The sequence below is a fragment of the Alligator mississippiensis genome, chromosome 15 (assembly GCF_030867095.1).
Source record: "Alligator mississippiensis isolate rAllMis1 chromosome 15, rAllMis1, whole genome shotgun sequence".
In the NCBI taxonomy this organism is placed as follows: domain Eukaryota; kingdom Metazoa; phylum Chordata; order Crocodylia; family Alligatoridae; genus Alligator; species Alligator mississippiensis.
The window spans coordinates 28,677,042-28,699,660 of record NC_081838.1 but is presented as its reverse complement, the minus strand read 5'-3'; the positions used below and the strand labels follow the sequence as shown (position 1 = coordinate 28,699,660).

Sequence of the window (22,619 nt, the reverse complement as noted above, 5' to 3'; positions counted from 1 at the left end):
CCCCCCAGCAATGGTCACTCCTAATCCCCATCCCTACTGCCCCAGAGCAATGGTATCTCTCAATATCCACCCCCCCCAGCAATGGTAACTCCCAATCTTGCCCTTCACTCGCCATACAGCTCAGCAATGGTGGTTTATTCCCACACCATTAGTATAGAGTATCTCCACCCTGACACAGCTCAGCAATGGTCTCCTCCCATACTCCATCAAGGCTAATGGTGTGTCCCAATATCCCCCCCATAAGAATGGTAACCCCTGTACTCCCTGAACTGCCCAGAGCACCCCCTCACTACCCCCCCATCACAGCAGTGGTATGTCCCCATATCCAACTCAGAAATGGTATCTGCTAATACCCCCTCCTCAATAGTGGTAACTCCCAACCCCCCTGCTACAGAGCAATGGTATCTTCCCACACTAAGGTCAATGGTATGGTCCAAAATCCCTCCCCCCCCCCCCCCCGCCCCATCACCCCTTACTGCATCAGAACAACCCCCAGCAACTCATAGCAATGGTATGTTCCCATCCCACCCCCCAAAACCAGTTGTAACTCCCATAATCCCCACCACCCCTGCAGCAAATATAACCCCCTCTGAACCAGAATAACACCCCCAGCCTCTCAAAGCAATGGCACGTTCTCATCCTCCCATTCAAGACAACCATGTCACCCAATACTCCCTCAAATAAGGGTGGCCCCCTATCCCCCCCACTGCTTCAGAGCAATGGTATCAGCCTGCCCCCTTTTGGGATCTTCCAAAACCAGGGCAATGGTCTCCCCCTTCCTCCCCTCATATTGGAAATGGTATCATCTGCTTCCCTTGCCCCATAAAGGGATGAGGGGGTGTAGTGGTAGGGGCGGGGCCTGGGACCCCCAAAGGGGCAGGGCTAAGGCTCCAGGGGCAGGGCTTGGATCCCCAGCGGGGCTAAGAACCCCAGAGCTGGGGCCGAGACTCCTGGGGGCAGTGCTCACCTCCTTGGCCACCCCGTGCCAGGCCACGTAGCTCTCACACGAGTCCATCTTCTCCTGGTGCAGGAACTTGCACTTGTCGGGAACCAGCAGCGCCTCGCTTACGAACTCGCCCACTGCGGGGGGAAGAGGGCCAGCGTGGGGGAGACAACTCAGGCATCTGGGCTCCCGGTGCGCCCCGCTCCCACCCCTCTCCCCCTGCCTGGAGGACCCTGGTGTCCGGGCCTTACCCAGGCAGCGGTAGGGCACAACGGTGTGGCGGTGGCCTCGGCAGCTGGGCCGCCCCTTGCGGCACCAGTTGTCGATGGTGACGGGCTCCGGGCCCTCCACTGCGCTGGTGATCTGCAGCTCCGGATAGGCCTGGCGGGGAGGGTAGCGTCACCGCAGGGGAGAGGCACGCAGCAGCCTCCCCACCCCTGGTTTTGGCAGGATGGGCCAGTCCAATATAGCCACCAGCAGGCACCATGGGGCGTTAGGGCCATAGGGAGCGAGGGGAGCAATGGGACAGGCCAACATGACTGCCATGGTGGGGGGCAGAATGGGTTGGTCAAACATGGCTGCCATTGGGCGCCAAGGGAGAATGGTCCATCATGGCCATGGATGGTGCCAGGGGGAACAATGGGACAGTCCAATATAGCCACCACTGGGGGGCCAGAATGCGCTAGTCGAGCGTGGTCGCTATGATGGGGGGCAGTGATGGAATGATCCACCATGGCCACGGGATCACGGTCCCTCGTGGAGGCCACGGGGGGCCCCACACGGCCAATGGGACAATCCCGCACAGGGGTGGAAGAGTGCAATCAGACTGTCCTGGGAGGGGGAAGGGGGCGAAGGTTAGGGGTCACGCACCTGCTGGCAGTAGGCCAGGGCCTGGCGGGCGGAGCCGAGGCAGTGGGGGGCGGGGCCGGGCCCAGGAGCCCAGCGCCCGGTGTCCAGGTCCAGGCGCAGAGCTGGCTTCCCGCACAGCCCGACCACCTGTGGTGATGCGCCCTGTGGCAAGGGGCGGGGTCAGTACCACAGGCCCCGCCCCCACCATCCCTTGTGCAATGGGAGGGTCCTAGCCCCCCATCACAGACCACCCTGTGGTATCACCCACCCCCAGTGCAGGGGTCTGTCAATGGTATCATCCTACGTGGTCCCCACTCCTCTGCCAGTAAAATGGTCCCTCCCAGGTCCCCCCCCCCACTGGTACACCCCACAGGTGCCCCCTCCCTCTACAGCAATGGTCTCTCCCAACACCTCTCGGGTTGGGGGGGGTCGGGAGTGAGGGGCACTGGCGGGGGGGGGCACTTCCGGCCCCCTCCATCTCTCCCTCTCCAAAGCAACCACGGGGATGTTGTTGCCGTGGTAACTGCTCCCCATGGAGTTGCCAGGCTCTTCCCCGTCTCCATGGCGACCGTCTCCCGGGAGGAATTTTAAGTAATCCCCCGCCCCCCCCCGCGGAGACTCCCGGGCGCCCCCAGCGGGGACAGACCCCGCGCCCGAGCCCGCACTGCCCCCCCCCCACATCTGCCCCGGGGGGGGGGGGCCGCATCCCAGAGCCCCAGGCGAGGGGGGGGCGGGGGGGAGGCAGGGAGACGCCCTCCCCCATGAATTATCCACGGCTGCGGGGTGGGGGTGGGGGGGTCCCGACCCGTCCCCGGGGGATGCGGGGCCCGGACGCCTGGGTCCCTTGGCGGGGGGAGGGGGGCTGGGAGCCCGGGCGCCTGTGCCCCCCCGCAGCCGCGAGAACAAAGGCGGAGCGCACCCCCCCGCCCCGCCCCGCCCCGCCCCGCACACACAGGCCCTTTGTGGCGCTCGGTGCCAGACGGGGACGGGGACGGGGGCGGGGGGGAGCTGGCACCTGCCCCCCCGCGCCGTGTCGTGCCGGGCGCCCCCTGGCGGCTGCCCCCCCCCCCGCCTGCCCAGGGGCTCAGCTGGGATGGAGCCCAGGCGCGGGGGGGCCCCGGGCGGCCGGGTCCCACGGCCAAGGTCACCCCTGGGGGGCTGCGGGGAGGGCCCGTCCTGGCGGGAGTGCGGGCCCCGCGCGGGGGGGCTGCGGTCGGGAGTGCGGGCACCGCCGTGTAAAGGGGGGAGGGGATGAAGGTCGGGACGGGACGGGACGGAAGTGCGGGGCCACCCCTTCCCCTCCCGGTCCCCGCACCTGGGCGCCCCCCCGGGCGGGCGGCAGCGGCAGCAGCAGGGCCAGGGCCAGGGCCAGGGCGGCGCCGGGCAGCGCCATGGCCGCGGGTTCGAGTCGCGGGTTGGAGCCGCGGGAGGAGCTGGAGCCGCAGCGCCCGGGCCCCGCCCCCTGCCGAGCCCCCCCAGGCCCCGCCCCTATCCACAAGCCCCGCCCCCCGAGAGAAGAGGCGGACAACGCGGTGCGTGCGGGGCGTCGGCACAGTCTTCCCGGGGGACCAACGCAAAGCATGCTGGGATCCGCACCCGCCAGCGGCACCCAGAGGTCATGTCTGGGGCCAAGATGCAGCCAGCTCTGGGGTGGAGCCGAGTATCACAGCTGCATGGAACAGCACAGGGAAAGCCCCAGCCCCAGTAACTCAGCTGGACTGGTTCCAGTTGGGTAGTGGGAGGACTGGAGTCTCCCCAGACTCCTCCAACCGCAGCCCCCCTCACACAGGGAGGCATCTTCAAGTCCCAAGATGCAGCCAGCTCTGGGGTGGAGTACCATGTAAGCTGCATACAACAGAGCAGAGGGGAAACCACCCAGTAACCCAGCACACTGGTCCCAGTTCAGCTACTGGGACGCCTGAAGCCCCACCTAGCCCTCTACCAACCAGCAACACAGAGAGGTCTGAGCTGGGGCCAGGATGCAGCCAGCTCTGGGGTGGAGCTATGTAGCACAGCTGCATAGAACAGAGCCCAGGGGAAGCCCCCCAGTGCCCCAACTGTACTGGTCCCAGCTGGGAAGCCCCACCTTTTATCCCCTCCATGGGAGGGGCGGGGATAACAGATGGCCGCCTCCAAGGAATGGGAGGGGACAACAGGATGTGACCTCACACACTGGGGGAATGACAGGAAGTGACCTTAAAGCTTTTAATTAATTCCTCTTTAATTGCATATAAATTAATGAGCTGCCCAAGCCCCCAGTTGGCTGCCTGGGGTTGCTAGGCAATGCAGCTGCCATCTTGACCAGGCCCATTTCCTGTTCACCTATGACACCATCTTGGATCTGGGGCCTTCCCTGTTCTCCATGACACTCACCCCCTCCTAGCCCCTCGGGCCTATCCCCAAGCCAATGGGGGAGAGGGGGCAGCCATTTTGACTCCTTCCCCCCCTTCGGTCATCTTGAAACCGGTGCTTGGCTTCTTCCCCGACCAACTGAAGGTTATCCCTGAGCTGTCAGCCATCATGGACCGATCTCATTGACCTTGGTCTAACACAATGGCTCCACTTTTTCGCCAGTGAATGGGAGCTCACCCCGAAGTCTACTAGAAGGGCTTCTTGAACCAACTACCTGATCCTCCCTTTCCGCAGCGCAGAGGCAGGTGCTCAGCCCGCCTGCCGTACTGAACCCATCATGTCCGCCATCTTGAAGCCACTCCCAGCTCATATCCCCACCCGTTGTGCTGCTGGCCATTTTAAAACAATGGTTGCCGGTTGCAGTAGCAACGGTGGCCATCTTGATTCAATGGTAACCATCTTGAATGGATGGTTAGGGCTCATGGGTTAACGGCAGCCACCTTGAGTCCATGGGTGGGGTCTCAGTAGCCAACAGCAGCCATCTTGGCTCAATAGCAGCCACCTTGAATCCATGGCTAAGGGCTTAAGAGTCAACAGCAGGCATCTTGAATCAACCAAGTATGCTGTCCCCCAGCCATTGGCAACGGGCTTTTGTATACATGCCCCGCTGGCCAGGTGGGGGCTGGGCCTCACCGGGTGTCACACGTGTGTCTGCATACGCTGGTGGGCCGGGCGCCCATAGTCTGACTGCTGTGAGAGAGAGGTGTAGGAGAGGCGGGAGCAGCCCGAGGCCTTGCTAGCCTGGTCCGAGGCCTCATAGCCGCTCTCGGCCTTCTCGTAGGCTCCTGGCTTGATATAGCTGGTGAAGGCCCGGGTGTAGGGGGCTGTGAGGTAGCCCCCGCTGTAACCCCCGTCTGGTGGGAAGAGGCGCTCATGGGGGTCAAAGGTTGTCCGCAAGGACCCCGGTGCCCCCAGGGTGTAGCGGTGGGCATAGTCATACAGCTTGGCCTGGCCCGGGAAGAGGCTGCCAGGGGGCGGGGCATAGAGTGCGGGCGGGGCTGGCGAGTAGTCTGAGAAGCTGCTGGGCCCAAGGGGCGGCTCTTCATGGGCTCGAACCTTGTAGTAGCCATTAGTCGGGTCCTGGAAGAGTGGAGGGGAAACCAATGGTTGAGGGTCTCTACAGTAAACATCAGTCATCTTGAACCAATGGTGGCCATCTTCATCCAACAGTTCGGCATCCAGATGGAGGCCATCTTGACCCAGTGGTTGGAAGTGCAGGGGCCAAGGGTGGCCATCTTGACCCAGTAGATGGATGCCCAGTAGTCAACCATGTTTCAATATGACCATCATTGACCCCCACAACCAGTGGTTCAAGATGGCCACTGTTGGGCACCTGGTAGTTCATGGTGGTCATCCTGAACCAATGGCGGGCATTTTGAGTCAATGGTTTGAGTCAATGCCCAAGAGTCAAACAGTGGCCATCTTGAAACAACAGATGTGTGCCAAGAGCTAATGGCAGCTATCTTGAACCAATGGCAGCCATCTAGATCCACCAATTGACTGCCTAGTAGTTAAGCATTGGTTCACTATGGCCACCATAGACTCCTAACCCACAACAATTGGTTCAAGGTGGCCGCTGTTGGGGGCCCAGTAGTTCATGGTGGCCCTCTGAAACCAATGGTAGCCATCTTAAATCAATGACTGGGTGCCCAGGAGTTAATAGCAGCCATCTTGAACCAATGGTGACCATCTTGAACAAATACTTGGGGGCAGCCCAGTAGTCAACTATGACCATCTTAAACCAATAGTTGAGTGCTTAAGAATCAAGGGCAGCCATCTTGAACCCACAGTGGCCATCTTGATCCAGCGTTTGGGGGCCCAAGGAGCAAAAGGCAGGCAACATCACTCTGTAGCAGCCATCTTGAGCCATCAGCCCCAGGGTTGTGAGAAGCAGTGAGAGCCAAGAGCACAAGGCATGATGGGAAGTAGCCGAGGCTGAGGCCTGTCCAAGAACCTCAGGGCCAGGGTGGCTTCATCCCAGGGGGGCCAATGGAATGACCCTTCCCTGGGTTCTCCGTGGGGCAGGAGGGAGAGGGAATAATCCCATGGCTGTGGGGGAGGGGTCCTGTGGTCTTGCCCCGCCCCCCTGGCCTGATGGGGTGGAGCCGGTGGTTCTGGGGGCGGGGCCAGGGTAGCTCACCTTAATGTCCTGGCTCCCATTGTCATCCTCCAGGATCTCGCTGTGCTCTGTGTGGGAGGTGGCCGGGGACTCACTGCTGGTGGCCTAGGGGGGCAGTAAGTAATGGGGTGAGTCCTGGGGGGGCGGGGGGCATTGGGAGGAGCAGGAGAGCGGGGTAGGGTACTCACCACAGGCTGCCGAGGCCCCTCGTCCTCACTGGGCCGCCCGGGGCTACTGTCGGCTGAGGTGATCTGTACCAGGACGTCCGTTGGCGACAGCTTGGTGCCCCTCTGGGCTGTGGGATGGACAGACGGACGTGGCTGTTAGCTCCTCCCCCCAGGCTGGAGCCTCACCCCCTGCCGCCCAGCTTCTGGCCATTTGGGGGTTAACCATGAAAGCTGTAGGGGGAGGGGCTGACCTATGTTTGGACCAATTGCCTGAGCCTGGGAGAAGCATGGCAGAGGTGTGTGATGCTTCCCACATGCATGGAGGAGGGAGTGGGTCCCCCCCATAGGTTTGTTGGCATATGTGATCCCCGGGCATGTTCACCCATGTTGGGGTGCATGTGGACACAGGCATGTGCGTACACACATGTGTAGGGAGCAGCTGCGGGCTGACACCTAGGCGCGCTGTCTCATCTTCATGTTGCAGAGCCACATGTCCAGGTGTGTTCTCCCATGTTGAGATACGTGTGGTCACCTCTCTAGAGTGTGTCAGTGTGTGCCCGCCCAGGTTGGGATTACGTGTGTGTGTGTGTCCTAGCACATTCTTGTGTGTGGGAGGAACATCTGTGTGCACACCCACGGGCATGTTTTCATGTGCTGGGGTGTGTTTGTCCAGCTGTGTTCTCACGTGCTGGGCAGTGTGCGCATGCATCTCCAGGTGTGTTCCCATACACTGGGGCATGTCTCCGTGTGTCCAGGCACGTTCCTGCATGTGTCAAGTCATGTTAGCACACGCTGGGTGTGCCCACGCGTGTCTGGACATGCTCTCACATGCTGGAGGTATGTTCTCAGCCTTAGAGACACGTAGGGGCAGACACACAGTGTCAGACCCGTGCCTCTGCACATGCCCAGACGCGTTTTCCCGTGTTGGGAGTTCACTCAGCCATGTCTGTGCGTGTGTACGGCACATCTGTGACCTCCTGTGTCACCACACGGGGGCCTCACCATTCCGGCAGCACCGACGCCGGCAGCACACGGAGACCACGGCGATCAGCACAGCCAGCACCAGGGTGGCGGAAGCAGACGAGGCCCCGATGATTGTGATGGGCAGGACATCTGTGGTGGCCGGGGAGGAGACAGGGGTGAGATGCGCCCAGCTCTGGTGGAAGCAGCCGCATAGAACAGGGCAGGCTGAGGAGCAGAGGTGGGGGGTGGAGCTAGTTGGAGGGGGTGGGGCTAGGCACCTGGAGGTGGGGCTAGATAAAGCATGGGGCAGAGTTATGCAGAGCAGGGGGCGGGGCTATGCAGAGCAGGGGGCGGGGCTATACAAAGTAGCTGGGCAGGATTTAGTGCTATAAATGGTAGAGGGTGGGGCTATGCACAACAGGCAGTGGGCCTCAGAGGACAGGGGGCAGGGCTTAGTGTGAGGGGGTGTGGCAAGCTGCAGAACAGGGTAGGACTACGCAGATCAGGGAGCAGGATTTACTGGCAAAGCTATGAAGAGCAAAGGGTGGGGCTGAGGCCAGGCAGAGCAGGGGGCACCTATCAGAGCCTAGGGGCATGTCGATGCAGATTAGGGGGTGGGGCTTATCTGTCCAGAACAGCCAAGGGGGCAGAGCCACAAATAGCAAGTGAAGGGTGGGGCCAGATTATGCAAAGTGCGGGCGGGGCCATGCAGAGCAGGGGGCGGGGCTCACCAGCACGGCGCAGGCTGGTGGCGGCGGAGGCAGCGCCGTGGCGGTTCCAGGCAGTGCAGTTAAAGGGCCGGGCAAAGTCCTCGTCCTGCAGTGGCTGGATGAGCAGCGCTGATCGCAGGCCCCGCCCCCAGGGTGCTGTGTCCACCACGAAACGCCCGGGCCCGGCCTCCAGTGCCAGTGCCCGCTCGCCCCACGCCCATGCCTGCCAGAAACACAAAAAGGACATGTGTCGGTGCCCATAGGAGGATGAGCACAGCCCTGACCAATGGACACATGCCACCCACATGGACAAACAGAGGTTGGCCCCCATGAACAGAGAGACCCCCCCGCTCCCACCAAATGGCCTGGATACAGCAGGACAGGTGGATGCCTCCGCCCCCACACACATGGACAGAGGATGTGTGGCCAGCCCCTCCTAGACACACGAACACCCAGACAAGGGATGTGTGGAAGACCCCCCGGGCACACGGACACAGTAGACATGGATGCCCCCCTCCGGACACATGGATATGGGACACACGGACCCCCTTCCCCGCAGCTGCTCAGACATGGGCCACGTGGCCGGACTCACGATGCGGTCAGGGGGTGGCGAGCTGCCCACCACGCACTCCAGCCGCCCCTGGGCCCCTGGCACTGTTGGCTGCCCTGGGTCCAGCTCAATGATAGGCGGGCCTGCCGGGGCAGAGTAGGGGCCAAATTAGGAAGCCCCACCTACTGAAGAGGCCCCGCCCCAACTGGGGTGGGGGCACCCACGCCCTGCTCCCTTAATCCCTGCGCACCCGGGAGAAGCCCCACCTCCAGTAGACCCCCCACTAAGTGCCCCACCCCACGCTCATTCCTTGTGTTCCTACCCCCAGGACATGCCCCCCTAAGCTGTGCCCCCTCAAGCCCCTCCCCCTTCCTAAGCCCCACCCCCAGGCTCATCCCAAGTCCCACTCACCCCTCCCTAAGCCCTGCCCCTCAGGTCCCACCCAACTCCTGACCCCATACTTAACCATGCTCCTACCTCCCCACAGAGTATGCTTCTCCCCCTCTAAGCCCCACCCCCAAGGCAGCCCCTCCCCCTCCTCAAGGCCTGTGACCCCCCACCTCCACTCCAGGCCAGCCCCACCCCAGAGGAGGCTCCTCCTTCCCCCCGGCCCTGCACCCCCCCCACCGTTGACTGTGAGCGTGACCTCCTGGTGGGCCACACCCACACGGGGCACGATGGCCTTGCACACATAGGTGCCCGCGTCGTCCTGCGTCACAGCTGTCAGGCGCAGCGTGTTCCCATTGCTCAGCACCTGGGGAGGGGGTGGTGGTCAGGGCCCGGACCCTTGGGTTCTCTCCAGCTCCGGGAGCAGAGTGGGGTGGGGGTGGGGGGGAGCTGGGGGCCCGGACGCCTGGGTTCCTTACCACACTGGAGCCCTTCTTGGTCCAGGCCAGGGTGAGGGGCGGGTTCCCGCTCCAGGCACAGGTGAAGGTGGCATCAGCCCCAATGTCCACGGTGAGGGGTGTGGGTGGGGCCAGGAGGCGGGGCCCGACTGTGGGGGGTGGAGGTGCTCAGTGCCAGGACCCCCCCAGCACCTCCCTGCTCCTCTACCCCCTGGTGCTCCCCAGAACCTCCCCCCACTCTCCCTTTTAGGAGATCCCTTGTACCACCATAGCTATTGGCCCTCTAGTTGTCCCTGTTGGCCATTGCAGCCTCCAGGGGGTGGAGACAGCCCTGGTGCCCCCTAGGGGTCTACACTGGCTACTGTGGGGTGCCCCCTAGATTCCCCAAGTCCCCTAGTGCTCTCCCAGAGCTACTGCAATGGCTCTAGAGCCCTCTAGTTAGCACATGACTTTGGCCATTGTGGCCTCCATCTGGGTAGCTGCACCCCTGGCACCCCCTGGGGTTCTCTGTTGGCCACTGCAGGGTGCCTCTAGTGCCTCCACTAGGGCCACAGCCCTCCCAGTGGTCCCCCAGGGCTACTACAATGGGTCTAGAGTCCCCTAGTGGCCCCTGCAGCCTCCAGCTGGGCAGATGCAGCCCTGGAGCCCCTTGGGGGTCTCTTTTGTCCACTGCAGGGTGCCCCCTAGAGACCCTAAAGTCCCCTAGTGCCCCCCATGATCACATCCACCCCAGAGGGGCCCAGGCCCCCCTAGCAGCCCCCAGTGCTATTGAAATGGGTCTAGAGCCCCCTAGTGGCCCCCCTTGGCCACTGCGGCCTCCAGCTGGGCAGATATAGCCCTGGCAGCCCCTTGGGGTGGGGGGTGGGGTCACTGACCACAGCTCCCCTGGGCCCAGGGACCCTGGCCAAGCCCTACCCCTACTCACAGTGTACATCCACCAGGGTGGTGATGTTGGTGGCTCCAGCGGCATTGGCAGCCTCGCATGACACGGGCTGGGTGAAGAATGAGTGGTCAACCGTTGCCTCGTAGCTTGGGCCCTCGGCCCCTGCGATGGCCATGCCCCCCTTTGTCCACCTGCCGGGGGGAGGGGCACAGAGCCTCAGGGGGTGGGGCCTGGGGGGCTGGGGAGACCTGCTCCTTTTAGCCCACTCTGGCTAAGGCTGCAGCTCCTTTTGCAGCCAGTGGAGGGTGCCCCGAATCCAGCTGTCATCCCCCCAGCCCCTCTCAGCCCAGCAGGGGGCCCCAGACACCTGGGTTCGCTCACCGGTAGGAGGTCACTTGGGGGTTGGCCGTGGCCTCGCAGAGGAAGCGGACTTTGCCCCCCTCAGGGACTGTTGGGGGCTCCACGGACAGGACCACAGTGGGGGGGTCTGGGGTGAGGGGGAGGGGGCGTCACAGAGGGGTTCTGTGCCCTCATGGTGCCCCCCCCCAGGATTCCCCCCACTCAAGTGCTGCCTGGGTCCTCTCTGCCCTGGGGGTCCCCAGTAGGCAAGAGCTCCCAGACACCTGGGTTCTCTTGGGTTCCTAGTACCAGCCTCTGGGTGGGGGGAGCTCCCGGACACCTGCGGCCTCTCTGTGTTCCTGCATCAGCCTGGGGTGGGGGGGGAAGGGGGGGAGCAGGGAGCTCCCAAACACCTGCGTTCCTTTTGGGTGCCTCCACGTGGGCATGAGCGCCTGGATATCTGGGTCCTTTCTGGGTTCCAGCACCAGCCTGGTGGGCGGAGGGTGCTCCTGGACACCTGGGTCCCCCCCACCCCCGCACACTTGGGCTCTCTCCGGGCTGCACCACTGCCCTGGGGGGCTGCGGTGGGGCACAGGCTCCCTGGATTCTCTCTAGGCTCTAGCACTACCCGGGCAGGGGGGAAGAGCGGGGAACTCCCAGACACCTGGGTCCCCTCCCCTAGTGCCCTCCCCCCCCGGTGCCCCTGCACTCACACTGCACGTCGAGGGTGGCCGTGACCTGCCGGCCCGCTGGGGCCGCGGGGTTGCTGGCGTGGCAGGTGAAGGTGGCGCCAGCATCAGCCACACTGGGCACGAGGCGCAGGGTGCTCACTGCTGACTCCCGCTGCCCGTCCGCCATTGGCTCCTGGGGAGGAGGGCGGCAGGAGGAAAGCCTCCCTTTAAATCCCTCCCAGACCACTCATATTCCACTCCCCACCTTCCCTTTAATTTGCTGCCCCTTTAATATCACCCCACTGTCCCTTTAATTGCCCCCATACCATTACTCCCCTCCTTATACTGCCCCTTTGAGGCCCCCCATACCTTTCCTATCTCATCTGCACTGTTTATTCCACTTCTGCCCCTTTAATCCCATCTCCACTGCCACTTTTATTTTCCCCACACCATTTATATCCCAACATTACCTCCCCTTTAATGCCCTCTGCCCCTTTAAAGTCCCTACCATGCTTTAAATCCCCCACATGCCATTCCTAACCCCATCCCTACCCCCTCTTTATTCCACTCTTGCCCCTTTAAATGCCCCATACCAGTTTTGTCCCACCCTCACTGTCCCTTTAATGCCCCCAGAGCCCAATTCTGCCTGCACTGCCCCTTTATTCCACTCATGCCCCTTTAATTGCCTCCACCATCCTTATCCCTCCTCACTGCCCCTTTAAGGCCTCCCTACCATTCCTATCTCCTTCCCACCACCCCTTTCTTCCACCCACACCTATTTAATCCCATCTCTGCTGCCCCTTTAATTGCCCCCATACCATTAATCCCACCACCACCTCCCCTTTAAGACCCTCCACCGCCCCTTTACAGCCACAGTCCCTTTAAATCCCTCACACCACTCCTGTCCCATCCCCGCCACCCCTTTATTCCACCCCTTCACCATTATCACACCTCCCCCTAAAGGTGGGGGAGGGTGTATTAAAGGCCCATTAACCCCTCAGTGCCTGACCCATACCTTGGCATAGAGGGCGCCAGTGAGGGGCTGCCCATCACGGGCCCAGCGGAGCTCGGGGGCTGGCCTGGCGCCCCCTGCCCGGCACGTCAGGTTTTGGGCCCGCCCGGCCTGGACTGGCACTCGCGGCCCCTCTTCAATCACCGGCTCCTCGGGGGGCACTGGGGGTGGAGTGGGGGGAAGGCTGTAAGCTTCTAAACAGTGCCCTGGGGTTGGGGTGGGTGGTGGGAACTTCTTTGCAACAGTGCCCCAGCATTGAGGAGGTGGGGATTGAGAGCTTCCTCTCAGACCACTGCCCCCATTGTCCGGGTGGGGAGCGGTGCTGTGAGCTTCCCCATAACAGTACTGCAGCCTGGAGGGGATGTTGCAAGCATCCCCACAACAGTGCCCCAGCCTGGGGGGAAGCGGGGGTTGAGCTTCCTCAGAGCAGTGTCCCCATTGCTGGTGGGAGGGCTGTGAGCTTCCCCTCAACAGTGCCCCAGCATTGAGGGGCTGTGTTGCAAGCTTCCCCACAACAGTGCCACAGGGTGGGGGGGACACTGCACTCACGCAGCACTGTGAGGCGGGCAGGCCGGGAGCGCAGGGCAGCCTGTGTGGCCTGGCACTCATACTCTGCGTCGTCGCCCAGTTCAGCCGCTGCGATGCTGAGCCCATGCTGCCCCGCCCCAGCTGCCCCCGCCAGCGAATAGCGTGCCCAGCCTGGGGGGGGGGGGGGAGAGAGAGAGAGACAGACAGACAGACAGACAGACAGAGAAAGGTCAGCAGTGCCCCCCAGTGTCCTCCAGCAGCTCATCCCCAAGCCCCCTCTGAGGGCTCCCCTGGGTCTAGAGCCCCCTAGTGGCCTTCGTTAGCCACTGCAGCCTCCAGATGAAGCCCTGGTGCCCCCGACAGTCTCCGCTGGCCACTGCAGTGCCCCATAGAGCCCTCCCCCAGACCCCTAGTGCCCCCCCATAGCCACAACCCCCCCCCAGAGGGAACCCAGAGGCCCCCAGTGCTATTGCAATGGGTCTAGAGCCCCCTAATGGCTCCCATTGGCTACTGCTGCCTCCAGTCTTCCTCACAACAGTGCCCCAGCATTGGGGGAGGATGCTGCGAGCTTCCTTACAACTGTGCCCGGGGGGGGGGGGGGGCACACTGCACTCATGCAGCATGGTAAGGTGGGCAGGCCAGGAGTGTAGGGCAGTTGGGTAGAGACAGACCTGATGCCCCCTGGGGGGCCCTGGTGGCCACTGCAGGGTGTCCTCTAGTGCCCCTCCAGGGCCACAGTCACCCTAGAGGGCACCCAGTGCTCCCCAAGGCTATTGCAATGCATCTAGTGCCCCCTAGTGTTCCCCATTGGCCACTGCAGCCTCCAGATAGGCAGATACAGCCTTGACACCCCTGGGGGTCTCTGCTGGCCACTGCATTGTGCCCCCTGGTGCCCCCCCCAGGGCTACTAACCACCCCAGAGGGCCCTGGGGACACCCGGTGTCCCCAGTGCTACTACACTGCAGCCCTCTACTGGTTCCTGTCAGCCACCACTGCTTCCAGTTGGGTAGAACCAGCCCTGGTGCCCCCTGGGGGCCCTGCTGGCAACTGTAGGCACCCCCCAGTGCCCGTACCTGGAAGGTCTCGCTCTCCACCCAGGGCCAGCCCGTCCTTGGTCCACTGTACCATGCCCTGGTAGCCTACAATCACGCAGGGCAGCGTCACGGCCTGGCCAGCCACCACCACCTGGTCCTCAGGCTCCTGGGAGAAGTAGGCGCCTTGGCCTAGGGAAGGGGAGAGGCTGTGAGATTCACCCTCTGCCACCGGCCCCCATGCCTGGGTTGTCTCCCCAAGCTCTGAGCGGAGAAGGCAGCTGGAAGGAACCCAGGCGCCTGGGGCTCCTATCTGCTCCCACCCCCAACCTGCTTTCGACCCCCTCCCCAGCCCCCAAGACCCGACTCTCCGTGCCCCTCCCCCAAGCACCAAGAGGGGGTGGGGGGGCAGGGAGCCTGCACACCTGGGTTCTTTTGGAGGGTAGTGGGGGTTGGACTGGCCCAGATGCCTGGGCTCTCTCTCGGTGAGGTGTGAGGGGGGGGCTGGGAAGGGAGAGCTGGGGCTGGCAGCCTGGATGCCTGGGCTCCCCAGCCCTCCCCTTCACCAGCTCTCAGTGCCCTGGGGCGCTAGTGCCAGCTGAGCCGTGATCCCAGCCCTGACAGCACTCGGCAGCCGCTGCCGCCCCCGGGCACCAAATCCCAGCTCAGCCCAGCCCTGCTGGGTGGGGGGGGGGGAGCCTGAACGCCTGGGTTCCCTCCAGCTCTGGGAGCTGGGGACTGAGAGGGGGGGGGGGGGGGGGGAGAGAGAGAGAACCCAGGCATCCTGGCTCCCTGTCTGTCCCCTGCCTCTGGGCCTCAGTCTCTCCAGCCTGTGGAACTGGGGGGTGGGGTGGGGGCAGAGAGCTCTGACCTCCCTTCCCGGATGCCTGGGTCCTCTTGCAGCGCTGCCTGCTCCTCCCCTGCCCTCCCTGCCTGGCACCAGCTCAGCCCCAGAAATTAGGTCACTCCCGAACCGCCAACAGATGGTAATTTGGTCTGGCGGGGGGCGAGGGAACCCAGGCGTCCATGCTCCTGGCCCCCGCTGCTCTCATCCCCCAGCCCTGCTGGAGAGAACCCAGGCGGCCGAGGTCCCAGCTCACACCAGTGCCCCCTGCCCCCCAACCCCTTAGAGGCAGCATTAAGCCCCGCCCCCATCCTTGGAAGCCCCGCCCCCAAGCACCAGGGTTGGGGTGGGGGTCAGACACACAGGAGATGGGGGTGCAAGATCGATACCCCTGATAGCCTGAGCGACAGGCATGGAAAAACCAGAGGTCCAGGCTCCCAGCCCCCCTGCTCTCATCCGCCCTCCGCCACACCAAGAACCCAGAGATCCAGGCTCCCAGCCCCCCTGCTCTCATCCCGCAGCCCCCCCACCAAGAACCCAGAGGTCCAGGCTCCCAGCCCCCCTGCTCTCATCTGCCCTCCGCCACACCAAGAACCCAGAGGTCCAGGCTCCCAGCCCTCCTGCTCTCATCTGCCCTCCGCCACACCAAGAACCCAGAGGTCCAGGCTCCCAGCCCTCCTGCTCTCATCTGCCCTCCGCCACACCAAGAACCCAGAGGTCCAGGCTCCCAGCCCTCCTGCTCTCATCCCGCAGCCCCCCTCCCGAGGTCCAGGCTCCCAGCCCCCCTGCTCTCATCCCCCAGCCCCCCCCAAGAACCCAGAGGTCCAGGCTCCCAGCCCCCCTGCTCTCATCCCCCAGCCCCCCCCCCCGAGGTCCAGGCTCCCAGCCCCCCTGCTCTCATCCCCCAGCCCCCCCCCCCCGAGGTCCAGGCTCCCAACCCCCCTGCTCTCATCCCCCCACCAAGAACCCACGGATCCTGGTTTCCAGCCCCCGAGCACAGTCCCCCTCCCAGACCGGGGAACCAACGAAGGGGGCCGGGCGGAAAGGACCCGATCCCGATCCCGATCCCGCCCCCGCCAAGTATCTCCCAGGTGCTCCCCCGACCCACGGCGGCAGGGGCCGCGGGACCAGGCGTCCAGGACCCCCTCCCCGGTCAGCCCAGGACACGAGGAATGCAGCCAAGGGCAGCTTCCAAGGCAGTGGCAGAGCCGGGCAGGGAACCCAGGCGTCCGGGCTCCAGCCGCCGCCGCCGCCCCCACCGGGAACCCAGGCGTCCGCCCCCACCTGCATGGACAAGGCAGCTCAGGGCGAGCAGGCGGACGAGCGCCGCGGGCATCTCGGCCCCGCTCCGCCGCCGACCGCGCTCTGAGCCGGGCTGCGGGCGAGCGGCTCATTGAGCCGGGCGGCCTGGCCCCGCCCCCAAGGCCGAGTGGGCGGGGCCAGGGCTCATTAAGAAAAAAATGCCCACGTGTGACACACACACACATACACACACACCCCCGCACACAGACGGGCCCCAGGCGTCCCGGACACACACACACACGACTCCGTTATATGCATGTCCCGAACGCCTGGGTCCCGTGTGTGTGTGTGTGTGTGTGTGTGTGTGTGTGTGTCCCGGACGCCTGGGTCCCCAGGGGAGCTGTGCCAGGCCCTGCCCGTCCCGGGGCTGCCCAAAATAGCGCCGGGGCCCCGGGGACCCGCAGCACAACAGCCTGACGCAACCGGCCCCACCCCAGTGCCCGTGAGGACAGAAGTGCAGACGCGCACACATGTGGCACCCAGGCGTCCGACACACGCACAGAGTCCCAGTGCTCCTGGCATGAGGTTGTCGTTTTCCTGGTGTGTGAATGGGCGTGTGCGTGTGTAAGTCCCAGACACCAGGGGTCTGTGTGTATGTGCGTGTGTGCACTGGGCGGTGTGTGCCATGTGCTCCGTGCGTCCCTGCCACACGTGTGTCCTGTCCTTGCTGCTGGGCCTCAGCCTGTGTGCGTGCCACTGGCGCCCACTCCCCCCATGTGGGCATGCCTGGTCCCAGGCATGTGTGTGTGAAGGCACGCGTGTGGGGGGCGGGCCCTGGTCAATCCCCCCCAAGGTGATTGGAAAGGAAGAAGCTGAATACTGGGGGGCCCCCGGGGGGGGGGCAGACACCTGGGCCCTGCTCCCAGAGGAGCAACTCGGGGGACCCCCGGCCCAGCCCCCTCTCCCTTTCCAGAGAACCCAGACATCCGGGCTCCCGGCCCCCAGCCCCAACCCCCCCCACCCCCACATCCCCTCCCAGGGCTGGGAAAGAACCAGGCGTCCGGCTCCCCCAGCCCCCCTCCCCCGGGGCAGCTGGGGGGCGCCGGGCGGGTGGGATCACGGCCACATGGTCCCAGCCACCCCCCCGGGGGGTCTTTGTTTGCCCCCCCCCAGCAGGCCCCGTTCCCACGAGGCTCCATTACCCCGGCGTTACCCCGGCGACGGGCCTGGGAAGCCAGCAGCTTTCCCTGACACCCGGATTGATGGCCCCGGACGCCTGGGTTGTCTGGGAGGGGAGGGGAGGGGGCCCAGGGGTGAGGGGGGGTGACTCCTGCATTTGTTGGGAGGGGAGTGGGGCCTAGGGATGAGAGCAGGGGGGCCGGATGCCTGGGTCCCATCAAATGGCCCAGTGCTCCTTGCCAGCCCTGCGATGCGCCCAGCTCTGGGGTGCAGCCTTGCCCCGGGGGAGGTTGCCAGGACCTGCTATTTCCGGGGGTGGGGGGGCATTTTCCGAGCGGGGCCGTGGAGGGGTGAAGTCATGGAAAGAGCCCGGTAACGAGGCCCCAGCGGCCCTGGATGGACCTGGCCCCAGGGGAGGTGCAGGGAAAGCAGCTCGTTATGGGCCTGCTAATTACAGCCATGATGAGCAGGTTGGGCCTCAGGCTTGCGCCTGCCCAGAGCCCTGAGCCTGGCCCCGGGCAGCCCTGCCTGCGCCCTGGCACCCGCAACTGCTGCCCCTCAGCCCTGCTATGTAGGTACCCACCTACCATCCTACCTACCCCCCTACCTACCCCCCTACTCACCCACACACCTACCTCCTTACCTAGCCACCCACCCACCCACCTACCTTCCCCTCTACCCACCCACCCATGCACCTACCTACCTACCTACCTACCTACCAGCTCATCTACCCACCTACCTACCCACCTACATACCCACCCACCTATCTACCCATCTATCCATCTTCTTTGTGTCCATGCACCTCTGTATCTACCTATCTCTCTGTTCATTTGTGTATTTACCTATCCATCCATCCATCCATCCATCCATCCATCCATCCATCCATCCATCCATCTGTCTGTCCCTCCCTCCCTCCATCCATCCATCTCTCCACTAACACACCCATCCATCCCTCCATCCGTCTCTCTCTGTATCCATCCCTCTTTTCCACTGCCCCCTCCCTGGAGCCGTCTGTCTCTGTGTCTGTTTGTCTGTCCCCCCCACTCCTCCCTCCCCTGTCCCAGCCCCGGCCTGTGTGTGAGCATTGGAGGTCCCCCGTCCCTGTCTCTGTGGTGACCCCCCACTCCTCATCCCCTGGTGGGGGTGGGAGGGGCACATTGCAGTAGAGTCAGCGACCCCCTCCCCCCCAGCACCATCTGTCTGCACTGGCACATCGGGGGGGGGGGGGTGTCCATCCATGCTTCCGTCCTAAGCCCCAGTCAGGCATCCCTGCAGCTCCCTCCTCTGTCCGTCCATCATCTATTTGCCTATCTGTCCACCCGTCCATATCCATCCATCCATCCAACTCTCTGTGTATGTGTCTATTATCCACCTGTGTATGTATTCATCTATCTGTGAATCCATCCATCCATCTATCTTTCCATCTATCCATCTGTCTATTATCCATCTATCAATTTGCCCATCTATTATCCAGCTGTTTCCATCCATCCATCCATCCACCCACCTCTATAGCTCCTGTTTTTCTATCCATTTATCCATCCATCTCTATGTCTACTTGTCTTTCCATCTATCCATTGACTTGTCTTTCTACCTATTCATCTGCTTATCTGTTATCCACCTCTCTGTCAATCTGTCCATCAATCTGATCTTTTATTTAGTGATGAGTTCATCCATCCATCCACCTCTATATCTGTTGGTCTATCCATCTGTATATTTATCCATTCATCCATCCATCTATCTATTTGTCTTTCCATCCATCCATCCATCCATCCATCCATCCATCCATCCATCCATCCATCCATTTGTCTATCCATATCTATCTACTATCCCTCCATCCCTCCATCATTCTGTCCATCCGTTGTCTGTCCATCCATCCGCCCCCAGCACCCTCCCTCCTCTCACTGCCCCACATCCCCCCCGCTCCCTTCCCCCCTCCTGCCCCTTCCCAGGACTCAGGGCACTCTGTGCCCCCACCCCTGCGGGCAGAGGAACATGGTGCTCCCCCACCCTGTGGCAGGGAGTGCTGAGCCCAGCCGGTCCCTGGGGCAAACCCCCTGCCCCATCCCCCCACCTGCTGCCCCCACCCCAAGGCAGGGGCAGGTGGTGAAGAACCATGGACTTCCTATCCCCACAGGAAGTGATGCTGTTGCCATCTTCCTTTGGGCTTTTACCCTCACTTCTGTCCCCGTTGATGGGGCCTCTCACCCAGTTGCCTCCCTGGGGCACCCTGAGGTCAGCGAGGGGCCAGAAGGGCCCTCCCGTGGGGTCCCTGTGGGTCCCTCAGCTGCCTCTGGACTAGGCCGAAACCTAGACACCTGCTGCCATCTTGTCTCCCCCCCTCACCTAGGTGTCCCAGGGATCAGAAGGCAAGGACCCCCTCCTGCTTAATCCCCTAAACTCATTAATGGGAGCTGAATAATTGCCAACGATCCCAAGGAATTAGAAAGGGGGGGGGTGGTGTGGGCTGGGGGGACAGGATTTTGCCCCCCTGCCCCTCCCCCATCTTGTGCCTCTCCCTCCTGCTGGGATTATTCACGCGATGGGGCGCCATGGCGATAATCCCCCTGCTCCCCCCACAGGGATTAAGTGCCGCCCCCCCGAGACATATGTTCAGCCATGAGGCTGATTCGACTGCACCGGGCACCACATGCGTCCATGCACACGCACATGCCAGGCACTGAGGCACGGGCTCCCCTGCACATGCACACACACACGCACGCACACTTTAGAAGTAGATGTGTGGCGAAGGAGAGGGAGAGCTGGGAGGCTGGTGGGGGTGTGTCAGGGCTGGGACACCTGAGTTGTGTGTGTGTGTGTGTGTGTGTGTGTGTGGGGGGGGGGGTGCCTGAGTTCTGTGTGTGTGTGTGTGTGCACGTGTGCGTGTGTGTGTGCGCACACCTGGGCTCCATGTGCCTGTGAGCCATGTTGGGGGTGGGGGGTGCAAAGGGCAGTGGGGAGGTTGAGGGGGCTCCTGAGTAACCTCCCAACTCTGGGCTGCCTGGGAGATTGGGGGAGCGGGTCTCAGCAGTAGGGGGCTGCCTCAGGGGCTTCTGGGATGGAAAGAGCCCCCTTGGACCGGAGGAGGGCTCATTACCGTAATTTCCCTAAATGAAGCCCCCTCTCAATCTGCACCAGGTACAGCCCCCTCCCCCAGCCCAGCTACTGTATTTTCCCTAAATGAAGCTCCCCTCAATCCCTGCCAGGAGCTCACTTGCCCAGGCAGAGGCCCTGATCCTGACCGCTCTGCTCTCAGACCGCGGCCCCCACCCCAGTTCCTATTGGCTGTGGGGGGCCTCTCTGGATGATTTGACTTGAGTCAGCAAATGCAGCTGGTTCTGGGGTGGGGCTGGGAGCCCGTTTGCCTGGGCTCTCCTCTCCCTCTGTGCCTCAGTTTACCCCAGTGTGTGTGTGTGTGTGTGTGCGTGTGTGTGTGTGTGTGTGTGTGTGTAATGGGGGAGGGGAGCTGCTTTGTATGTTAATCCCTGCACTGCCAGGAGAGGTCCATGAAAATGTGGCTGGCGGGGAGCAGGGCTTGGCTCTGAGTCATCCTGCCCTCCCTTAGCCCTGCCAGTGCCCCTCACTCCTGACATGCAGCCCCCTGTGTTCCCCCCCACCCCAGCCCAACCTCACCCTCAGGCTGGGGGACAGGGGCTGCGGGTCAGGAGTGAGGGGCACCAGCAGGGCTGGGGGGTAGGGGCTGCAGGTTGGAAGTGAGGAGCACTGACAGTGTTGGGGGGCAGGGACTGTGGGGTGGGAGTGAGGGGCACGGGCGGGGCTGGGGTGGGACTGTCACCTCCCCACAGGGGAGCACCTGAGTGATCGATTGGGGCAGGCCAAGGGCTGAGCTGGGCCTGGGGCAGCGGAGCAGGACCTGAAGACTGGGGTTTGAATTGCATGGGCCTCCTAATACCTGGCATACATTATATTAATTGCATGTGGGGGTGGGGAGGGATTCCTGCATGCCCTGGAAATGCCATGACCAAGGGCTGTTCCCGGGGTATAGGGGGCCATTGTGGCACCATGGGGCTTTGCCCTGGGCTCATGCTGGTGGCAATTGGCATGTGGTGCACACTAAGTGTAATGTGTGACAAGGGCAGGGCATTTTCAGAGGGGACCAGGAGTAATAATGAAGGGTCCTGGGGGGCCAACGAGGCTGGGAGCGGCTGTAGGGAAGGATCCAAGCTATGCCCAGGGACATCCATGGGGGCACAGTGCCCAAAGCCCTTGGGTGAATTAGGAAAGGCGGGTGTGAGAGGGGCCCCACCCTGAGGCCCTTGGGTGGGGGGGCGTATCCTAGGTTCTGTGTGTGTGTGTGTGTGTGTGCGCGTCTGTTCATGCCAGACACCTGAGTACTGTGCGTGTGTGTCCCAGACACCTGGGTTTTGTGTGTGTGTGTGTGTACATGCCCTGGGCATCTCTGTGTGTGTGCATCTGTGCATCCCAGACACCTGGCTACTGTATGTGTATGTCCTGGACTCCTGGTTTCTTTGTATGTGTGTGTCCAGGACACCTGGGTTCCCTCTGTGCCCTGGATGCCTGGGTTTTGTTGTGTGTATATGTGTGTGTGTGCATACATCACAGACACCTGGGAGTTGTGCGTGTCCTGGATGCCTGGGTTTTGTGTGTTTGTGCGTTCCACATTTTCACACAACCGCTCTGACACTGCAGCAGCCTTTGCCATAAGCGTTTTATTGATTCACAGTCTCCGAAGCTGTTTTCTGCCTTCCCATCCCAAAGTCCCACCCCAGAGCTGGCTGCATCCCAGCACAGGGGAGCCCCCTCCCAGGGCAGTGTTATATGCCACCATTCCTCACCCCAGCACTGGCTGCATCCCATCACCAGGAAATCCCCATCCCCACAGTGTAGCGTTATATGCTGCTGGTCCCCAGCTGCTCCACCCCAGAGCTAGCTACATCACATCACCAGTTAAGAGGGCCCCCACCCCCCCACTGTTATATGCAGCCGGTGCTCAGCTGTCACACCACAGAGCTGGCTGCATCCCAGCCCCAAGCAACACCCCCCTCCCCATTTGAAGTGTTATATGCGGCTGTTCCCCAGCTGCTCCACCCCAGCACTGGCTGCATCTGGGCACTAAAGGAGGCCTTGCTATGGGGTGTTATATGCTGCTGTTCCTCAGCTGCTCCACCCCTGAGCTGGCTGCATCTGGGCACTAGAAGAGCCCTTGCTATGGGCTGTTATATGCAGCTGTTCCCCAGCAGTTCTGCTCCAGAGCTGGCTGCATCTCAGCACCAAGCAAGACCCACTTCTCTACTTGAAGCGTTAGATGTGGCCATTCCCCAGCTGTTTCACCCCAGAGCTGGCTGCATCTGAG

General features: G+C 62.8%; 1 protein-coding gene across 1 annotated transcript; it reads right to left on the bottom strand.

Annotated features, from left to right (window-relative positions):
- Positions 1–649: 649 nt before the first annotated feature.
- LOC106736798 (kin of IRRE-like protein 1) lies at positions 650–16,231 on the bottom strand. The gene is made up of 18 exons (XM_059718192.1): positions 16,151–16,231; positions 14,065–14,214; positions 13,013–13,162; positions 12,467–12,624; positions 11,494–11,644; positions 10,823–10,928; positions 10,484–10,632; positions 9,580–9,707; positions 9,341–9,467; positions 8,756–8,856; positions 8,185–8,386; positions 7,493–7,603; positions 6,512–6,618; positions 6,345–6,428; positions 3,108–5,284; positions 1,814–1,954; positions 1,195–1,324; positions 650–1,080 (listed from the first exon to the last, which is right to left on the bottom strand). Exons 1-15 carry the CDS (start codon positions 16,200–16,202, stop codon positions 4,844–4,846), a joined length of 2,217 nt encoding a protein of 738 aa, XP_059574175.1. The 5' UTR covers positions 16,203–16,231; the 3' UTR covers positions 650–1,080; positions 1,195–1,324; positions 1,814–1,954; positions 3,108–4,843.
- Positions 16,232–22,619: the final 6,388 nt, after the last annotated feature.